Source organism: Crotalus tigris, unplaced genomic scaffold (assembly GCF_016545835.1).
Source record: "Crotalus tigris isolate CLP2741 ecotype Arizona unplaced genomic scaffold, ASM1654583v1 scf7180000020990.9691751010:1144802, whole genome shotgun sequence".
In the NCBI taxonomy this organism is placed as follows: domain Eukaryota; kingdom Metazoa; phylum Chordata; class Lepidosauria; order Squamata; family Viperidae; genus Crotalus; species Crotalus tigris.
In genome coordinates, this window is record NW_024098300.1 from 215,163 (window position 1) to 224,413 (window position 9,251).

The 9,251-nt window shown below is 48.9% G+C and overlaps 1 protein-coding gene across 1 annotated transcript; it reads right to left on the reverse strand.

Annotated features, from left to right (window-relative positions):
* Positions 1-4,836: 4,836 nt before the first annotated feature.
* On the reverse strand, positions 4,837-9,251 carry B9D2 (B9 domain containing 2). Its single transcript, XM_039369214.1, has 3 exons — positions 8,952-9,251; positions 8,387-8,512; positions 4,837-5,600 (listed from the first exon to the last, which is right to left on the reverse strand). The coding sequence occupies exons 1-3, from the start codon at positions 9,037-9,039 to the stop codon at positions 5,287-5,289; spliced, it is 528 nt and encodes a 175-aa protein (XP_039225148.1). The 5' UTR covers positions 9,040-9,251; the 3' UTR covers positions 4,837-5,286.

Genomic DNA, 9,251 nt, shown 5'->3' on the forward strand with positions numbered 1-9,251 from the left:
AAAGAAAGGAGAAAGAAAAAGAAACAAAGAGAAAGAAAGAAACAAAGAATAGAAGGAAGGAAGGAAGGAAGGAAGGAAGGAAGGAAGGAAGGAAGGAAAGAAAGAGCTTCTTGCATTTCTTTCTTTCCCATCTACCCTATCTACCTTCTTTTCTTTGTTTCGTCCCCACCACCATCCCTTTTTCTCCATCCCTCTCTTTTCTCAACAAACAAAACCTGGCAAACAGCGAAATGTATTTACTGCTAGGTAAAACAAGGCCGGGAGGGATGTCTGCTATTCTGGACCAGCAAAGAGGATAAGGAGCCTAGAGGCTAAATCCAAGATGAACAATTGAGGCAACTGGGAAGGTCTAGTCTAGCCAAGAGAAGGACTAGGTGGTGACATGATAGGTGGGTTCCAAAACTCCAGGGGATGCCACGAGGAAGAGGAGGGGGTCAACGTATCCTCCAAAGCGCCTGAAGGCAGGACAAGAGGCAGCAAATGGAAACGAAACAAGGAGAGAAGCAACCTGGAACTAAGGAGAAACTTCCTGACAGTGAGAACAATCAACCAGTGGGGGACAGAAGTTGCCTCTAGAAGTTGTGGCTGCTCCATCACTGGAGGCTTTTAACAAGAGACTGGACAGCCATCTGACCATGTATAGGGCAGTGGTTCTCAACCTGTGGGTCGGGACCCCATTTGGGGTCGAACGACCATTTCACGGGGGTCGCCAAACCACACTGTCCGCCATTTTTTTCCCTTTTCCCTAGCTGTCCTACTCCCTCTTATTGGTGGCCACACCCACTTGGGGGTCACCACAACATGGGGAACTGTATTATGGGGTCATGGCATTAGAAAGGTTGAGAACCACTGGTATAGGGGCTCCTGCTTGAGCACTGGGCTGGACTAGAAGGCCTTCAAAGTCCCTTCCAACACTGTTATTCCGTATTCTTTATTGGCAGACTCACCTCTCCCCTTTAAAAAAAGGCATCCCATTCCTTAACTGGGGAAAGTGGCAGAGCCACGTCCTCTGGGCTATGCCACGGAAGCTGAGAACGAGGTGGCTACAGGTAGAATACAGCTTGAATGGACATTGGAGCCACGTAGCCAACAGACAGGAGATTGATGTGGATCATGGCACATGGCCACCCTCCTTTCCAGACCAGGGAGGAACAGAGCTACGCAAGCAAGCGACGACGCTGCTTGCAAAACCCCAAGACCATCTTTATAAATCACGATATGGGTGAGGAAAAAAAAAAAAACCCACCTCCATCCATTTTTGGTTCACACCAAGTTTCCTGGCTACGCTCCAGGTCCACGGTTCAGCTTCCCAGCTTCTCCCCGTCACCAGATATTTAAAGCCTCGTCTTTCTTAAAGACCTTAAGGTCACCGGCCAGTCAATTCATTCCCCCCCCCCACTCCCCTCCTTTCCACCCTATCCCGATATAAGATGGTTTGCCACATGCCAGGCGAGAGGGCAATTCCAGCCGTAGCCGAGGCTGAGCTATTTCGGAGCAGCTGCATTGGGGGGAGGAAAGGGGGCTTCGGGGGTTGAGTTACACCCCCCAAATGCATTCAAACCATGTTACACGTGGCGAGATCCAATTTTGGGCTGCAGGTTCAGGACGTTGTTATAGGGTAACTAGCTAAGGAAAGAGGTTGGACAACCATTTGTCTGAAATGGGATAGGGTTTCCTGCCTGAGCACGGGGTTGGACTAAATGACCTCCAAGGTCCCTTCCAACTCTGACATTCTATTCCATTCCATTCCATTCCATTCCATTCCATTCCATTCTTCTATTCTATTCTATTCTATTCTATTCTATTCTATTCTATTCTATTCTATTCTATTCCATTCTATTCCATTCCATTCTATTCTATTCTATTCTATTCTACTCTACTCTACTCTACTCTATTATTATTCTAGTCTAGTCTATTATTTTTTCTCTGTCCCTTTCTCAAGTCATGTTCGCCTGTTATATTAACTCAGCCACTGAAGGTGTGGATTGGACTACAATCCACATTCCCCACCGTCACCACCCGATATACAGGCAGTCCTCACATTTATGACGGTTGCAGTGTCCTGGGGTCACGCGATCTCCTTTTGCAACTTTCTGACAAGCAAAGTCAATGGATAAACCAGATTCGCTTAATCACCATGTTAACTAACTTAACAACTGCAGTGATTCGATTGACAACTATGGGAAGAAAGGTCGTAAAATGAGGCAAAACCTCATTGAACAAATGTCTCGCTTAGCAACATAAATTTTGGGGTCAGTTGTGGTCGTCAATCGAGGATTACCTGCACTAAGGATGGAGCACGCCTTTCTACAATCGTTCGGCCCCTTTTTTGCAAACCTTCCCAGCGGGAGATTGAATAAAGTCCTGGACCGGTCTTGCGTAACTCCTCAGCGCCACGGGAGAAGGTCAGCGTGGTCCTTCTGCCCTCAGGCATCAAGGCACACAAACACACCCAGCATTGTTGTGTTGCTGTTTCCCACAGAGACACGCCAAGCTGGAGAGGAAAGCTCCTGGAGGCCAAATCATCGCTCCAAACATATAAAAGCACGCTTCTCGGCGGAGATGAAAGGGAGGTGAGATAACCTGTAGGAAAAGAATGATTTCCCATATCCACACAGTGGCTGAAATAGCTGGAAGCAGGCTTTTATGGCCAAGTGGCAGGCAACCACAGAGGGTCCTCGTTTAGCAACTGCCCTATTTAGTGACCATTCGTTTGGAGTTACCAGGGTGGTTAAAAAAAAAAAAAAGGAACTAGACCACCAATCCTTACGTTTACAACTGTGGCAGGTCGGCAGTGTTTCTCAACTTGGACAACTTTAAGATGTAGGGACTTCAACTCCCAGAATTCCCCAGCCAGCTGGGGAATTGTGGGAGTTGAAGTCCATACATCTTAAAGGTGGCCGAGATGGAGAAATATTGCTGGGAAGCAGAAAGAAATTGCAGTTCAGCTTCTTATCCCTTTTTTTCATATTATGACTTTAAGGTGGCCAACATATCCAGCGCTACTCCCCCCTTCCTATTTTCCTCACAACAATCCTGTGAGGTGGGCCAGGCTGTTTATAAAAAAATAATAAAAGCAGGATTGAAACAAAAACCCAAAACCAGGTTTGGGAGATGGCTAGGCCCCACGTGGCTGCCCTTCACAACAGCCTCCCCCAGAGATTCGCAAAGCTCCTGTTTAATCCAGCTTTAAGCCATCTTTACAAACCTGCTTATTCCCCCCCCCCCTCTGGCTTGGAATTACAGGCTTGTCGGTTGACTCGGTCTCTTTTTAGTGGCGAGGGACGGAGGACGTGGTGTTTTGTGGTTCCCTCCTTACGCCGGTTGGTGTTTTCATGTGATATTGTGTTTTGTTTTATGCATCATGTTGTGGTTTTTGTCTGGGTGAAGCTGCTGGCGTTCTTCTGAGGTCAGGCAGCTTAGAAATTTTGACAAAAATGGAACTGATCAATGGGGAAAGAAATTGCTACCTTGTGTACTCGGCACTGTGTTGTAACAAAGCTTGTCTTTTTTGTTTTGGATAAATGAGAGTTACCAGATTTAACACAAACACAGTAAGCTGACATTGCATAAGAAATTATAACTGCAACTCTTTATTTATTGATCTGTTTTTGCCAAAACTACTGCTTTGGTGCCCTCTGGTGCCCTTGGCCAGAATTACACCTCTCTTAGCCAGGACCAAATTTCGGGTATTAAATCTGATTAAAACATTGATCCAAAACAAAAAGGCAAGCTTTGTGACAACGCAGTGCGGGACACACAAACTGTCCTTTTAAGAGGTATGGACCGCCGTTCCCAGAATTCCCCAGCCAGCTAGTGGAATTCTGGGAATTGATGTTCACAGACCTTAATTCCCAAGCTTGAAAAAATACTGCTGGAGCAAATATATATGGCTTTAATATATATAGATATATTCATTGTGTTTTCCCTCCACGCAGTGGATCAGGAAGGGACTTAAAAGGGCAGGAGAGATTGCAAAGTATAAGATAATTTTTTTTTCCCTAGATGTATCTTTTAAAGCCTCTGGCTTTGCTGCAATTATTCTCTCTCTTAACATGAAGAAATGTTTGAAAGAAGGGCTCCGCAGAGGAAAACATTTAAAAATAGTCCTCCAGCTGCTGTGTAAAAAGCTCAATATTGACATGTATAGACAGTCCTCGACTTACAACACTTAGGGACTGTTCAAAGTTACAACGGCATTGAAAAGTGACATATGATCGTTTTTCACACTTACGACCTTTGCAGTCACATAATCAAACTTCAGCGACTTGGCAACTGACTTGTACTTATGACGGTTGCAGCGTCCCGGGATCCCCTTAACCGTGTTACTAACTTAGCAACTGCGAAGATTCACTTAACAACTGTGGCAAAAAAAAATCAGCAAAAAAACCACTTAACTGTCTCGCTTAGCAACGAAAATGTTGGGCTCTATTGTGGTGGTAAGTTGAGGACTACCTGCATTGCTCAGATTGTGGCAATCTCGCAGCGGAGCATGATGGGAAAACAAAATGGCAGCTCACTGTGTCAAATAGCTACCGCAATTAGTGCACTATGTTGGCCAGACATTTCTGCAGGGGTGGTCAAAAAAGTCAAGATGGCAGCCACCACCGCATCTAAAACTGGGCAGGGCCTCCACGACAAGAGTCGTGGGCACCATCTTGGCTTTTTTGACCACCCCATGAATGCCTTCGAGCCCCCTCTAACTCAAAGGAGCAAAATTTGCTGCCCCTCTTCTCTCCTGCAGCACCAGACTGGGCCCAGGATCACTGTTTACGGAGTTATCGCTGATATTTTCATTGGAAGCAGTCTTAAAAAAAAAAACACTGAGAAAACCAGTGAATTAGATAATAGTTGTTTTTTTTCCTTGATAAAACAGAACCCCAAACATCTTGCAGAGAAGAAGGGCCCAGATTGAGCCAGATTGAGGGAGGCTTTCTGCTTGGATGGAGCCGGGCAAACTCTGCTCAAGAAAATTGAACCAGACAGGATTGAAAGAAGCACCACCACCGAAAGAAGCACCAAACTGCCACTAGGAAGAGAAATCAGAAGCGAGAAAACAAGTCTGGGGCCGAACAAGACGAATCCCAGTTTGGGTCGCAAAGACGGAGATCAAAGTTCAGATTACGGCTTGTGGTTCTCGCAGTCCAAGCAGAGCTGGGGGGATCTTCCTTCCCAGAGCAGGTGGGGGAGGACAGCCTCCCTTTTGCCCCAAGTCTTCTCCATTCCTGACGTTTGGGAATTCACGGACCCATCCTCCTCCGAGCCGAGGGGCTCAGCCCCTGGTGCTCAGCATTCCACCCCATAGCGGTCAAAGTTACGGAGCAGGACGGCCAGCTGGAGGTGCACGGTGCCCATGGCGCAGGTCCGCAGGCGGTAGCGGTCGCCCCCCATGTAGATCAAGTCGTTGTTGACGAGCTGGGGGCCCCCTCCCACAAAACACTGGGACAGCTGCTCCTGCCAAGAGCCCAGCGGGCGCCAGGTGACGCACTGCAGCTCGTGGAAGCCGGGGCTGGAGGGCACGTGGCAGAAGCCGTAGGCGCAGAGGTCGATGCGCCCAAAAGCATCCTGGTGCCACACCTGGACGTAGAGTTTGGGCCAACCTGCCGGGGGGGGGGGGGAGAAAAAAAAAGAAGCTGTCCTGTCATCTTGGTTTTTTAGTTTTAAACTTTTTATTCTGATTTTAATGGCTCGTTTTAACTTGTATTATATTGTAAGCTGCCAACAATTGAAATATCAGCGAGATGGGTGACACAGGAAGGAAGGAAGGAAGGAAGGAAGGAAGGAAGGAAGGAAGGAAGGAAGGAAGGAAGGAAGGAAGGAAAAAGAACAGAAGGAGGGAGGGAGGAAAGGAAGGAAGGACAGAAGGAGGGAGGGAGGGAAGGAAAAAGAACAGGATAGGAAGGAAGGAAAGAAGGAAGGAAAAGGAAGGAAGAAAAAAGAACAGAAGGAGGGAGGGAAGGAAGGAAGGAAGGAAGGAAGGAAGGAAGGAAGGAAGGAAGGAAAAAAGAATAGAGGGAGGGAAGGAAGGAAAACAAGAACAGAAGGAGGGAGGGAAGGAAGGAAGGAAAAAACAGGGAGGGAGGGAGGGAAGGAAGGAAGGAAAAAAAATGAGGGAGGGAGGGAAGGAAGGAAAAAGAACAGAAGGAAGGGAAGGAAGGAAGGAAGGAAGGAAAGAAGCTCCCACGCTGACTGGCAAAGTCTGGGACTTGTAGTCCACACATTTTAAAGTTTCTACGGTTGAGAAACATGGTTTAACCACATCCATAAGGCAGAATTTTGAGGCAAACAGTGGCAACAACAAAAACAATAGCAACCACCATCCATCCATACAGCGGCACCCACAGTCGATCCTTCAGCTCCTTCTGTCCCCTCACTCCAATTTCCTTGGGTCCACCCCGTTCAGTTCCTCTTTCATAATTAGGGCCAATTTTGGTTTTGGATCCACTGGCTCGGATCTGGTACCGTCTTCCCCAAGCGTGACGTCCCCAACAAAAAAGGGAGCTGAAGAGGCCAATTTTAATAATTACACATTGTCCGTTCAGCTGGGAAGGAAGAAAGGCGGCGAGAGCAGTTTTTATTCATCTATTGGAAGGAGAGAGGGGAGGGGTGAAAAAGACAATCTTGGGCCCAGACATGCAGTGACAGGCCTGGCCGTCTTTTTTTACCTGCACTGGGCTGGCCACAGGTTCAAAATTCCCCAAAAGACAAACGGCTTTGCTGCTGTTCAAGCTGAGAAACTTAATTTGGAACCTGCTTCCCTCCTGATTTATAATCCCTCGCAATATTTATTGCATCGGTTGTTTTATTCTCTGCCCGTGCTGTGCTTCAGATTAAGCACCTAATAAATAAAAGCATTTACAAACTGCCTGATGCCACCTTCAAGGATCAGATGCTATGGAATTAATGACGGAATAATGGAAGGGCGAAGGCAAAACTGGAGCCTCTCCATGCCAGTACAGTCTACCTTTGAATTCCAAAGGGCAAAGGCAAAACTATCTATACCCCTTTTTGGATTTTGATTTTTTTTTTTTTTTTGAAGCCATCTACTGGTCGTTAAAAAGAGCACCAAGGATCCCATACTTCCGTGATGTCATCGGGATATTTTGAAAAGTTATTTCTTTGTATCCCACTTTGGTCATTTTGACAAATAACTCAAGGCAGCAAACATATCCCACCCAACTTCCTTCTCCTAGTTTCCTCCCAATAACAGCCCTGTGAGGTGGGCTGGAGTGATAGGGAAGGACTGGCTCACGATCACCCAGCCGGCTTTCCTGCTTAAGGTGGGACTAGAACTCCCAGTCTCCTGGTGACTGGCCCAAAGTCATCCAGATGGTTTTCCTGCCTAAGATGGGACTAGAATTCCCAGTCTCCTGGTGACTGGCCCAAAGTCATCCAGATGGTGTTCCTGTCTAAGGAGGGACTAGAACTCCCAGACTCCTGATGACTGGCCCAAAGTCATCCAGATGGCTTTCCTACCTAAAATGGGACTAGAATTCCCAGTCTCCTGGTGATTGGTCTAAAGTCATCCAGATGGCTTTCCTGCCTAAGGTGGGACTACAACTCCCAGTCTCCTGGTGACTGGCCCAAAGTCATCCAGATGGCTTTCCTGCCTAAGGCAGGACTAGAACTCCCAGTCTCCTGGTGACTGGCCCAAAGTCATCCAGATGGCTTTCCTGCCTAAGGCGGGACTAGAACTCCCAGTCTCCTAGTGATTGGTCCAAAGTCATCCAGATGGCTTTCCTGCCTAAGATGGGACTACAACTCCCAGTCTCCTAGTGATTGACCCAAAGTCATCCAGATGGCTTTCCTGCCTAAGATGGGACTAGAATTCCCAGTCTCCTGGTGATTGGTCTAAAGTCATCCAGATGGCTTTCCTGCCTAAGGCGGGACTAGAACTCCCAGTCTCCTGGTGACTGGCCCAAAGTCATCCAGATGGCTTTCCTGCCTAAGGCGGGACTAGAACTCCCAGTCTCCTGGTGACTGGCCCAAAGTCCACCCAGCCGGTTTTCCTGCTTAAGGCGGGACTAGAACTTCCAGTCTCCTGGTGACTGGCCCAAAGTCACCCGGATGGCTTTCCTGCCTAAGGTGGGACTAGAACTCACTGTCTCCTGGTGATTGGCCCAAAGTCACTCAGTTGGCTTTCGTGCTTAAGGTGGGACTAGAACTCACCGTCTCCTGGTGATGATTGGCCCAAAGTCACTCATCTGGCTTTCATGCCTGATGTGATGAGACTCTGACGGTGTCCTACTTTCTAGTCTGGTGCCGTAATTACCAGACCAAACTGGCTCTCAAGGAGTCAGGATACCAGGATGTCGTTTACAGCTCTCAGCCACAATCATCCAGAGATATAAAAAGAAACTCTCCCCCCCCACGTCCTCTTCCTTACCTTGCAAGCCTTTGGTGGCAAAGTGGACATCGATGGGGTGGCACCAGTAAGCCACGTCCCCTAACTGGGGATGGTCAACCTGCGTCTGCCCTTCCCGAAGACCCGACAGCAGTTTCCAGGCTCCACCTGAGAGAAGCATCCACCCAGCAGTTGTTAAAGAGAGCACCAAGGTGTCCCAACAAGCCAACTTTATATCCTTTGCTTTGGCTTCTGACCATCTTAATCTTTCAGAATAACAGAGTTGGAGGGGACCCCCGGAGGTCTTCTAGTCCAACCCCGTTTTAATTCAGCAAGTTTCGGGTCTCTTGATCGCAGGCCAAGAGTAATTGGCTCGTTTCTTGGGGATGGCCTTTCCTCGTGGTCTCCCATCCAAGTCCAGTATGCCCGCAGACCCCGCCCTGCTGCCAGCGTTTCCCTTCCCCACCGACTGAGCAGCCCTCCCTTTCTTGGCGGGTCTGGGGTCTGGGGACCCCCCCAACTCATCGGGACCCCCCCAACCCCCCCAACTCACCGGGATGTTCCCCACCTGTCCCACGTAGAGACCCCCCCCCGCCTCCGCACCCACCTGTGTGGATCCCCCATTTGCAAAAGAGGGAACTGCTGGGGAATCCACTGCCTCCCACGAGCTGGCCAATGACGTGCACTTCGGCCATGGCCCTTGCGGGCGGAGCCGAGCCGGGGGCCGCCGGATTGCAGAAACCGGGCTTTGCAAATCCTTAGATGCGGCGGACTCGGGCTAACCCGGGTCAGGCTCTGCCCGGGAACCTGCTTCGGAAGGCCAATGCACGGGTCGGCAACGGTTCAGACGTTGCAGCCACGGCGAAAGCGGGGCGCGAGGGCGGGCGGGAGGAAGCGGGGGCGGAGC

Coding starts and splice junctions, on each gene's coding strand:
- B9D2 (XM_039369214.1), bottom strand. CDS start 9,039: ATGGCCGAAGTGCACGTCATTGGCCAGCTCGTGGGAGGCAGTGGATTC. Junction 8,513..8,951: donor CAAATGGGGGATCCACACAG/GTGGGTGCGGAG, acceptor TGCTTCTCTCAG/GTGGAGCCTGGAAACTGCTG. Junction 5,601..8,386: donor TGCCACCAAAGGCTTGCAAG/GTAAGGAAGAGG, acceptor CCCCCCCGGCAG/GTTGGCCCAAACTCTACGTC.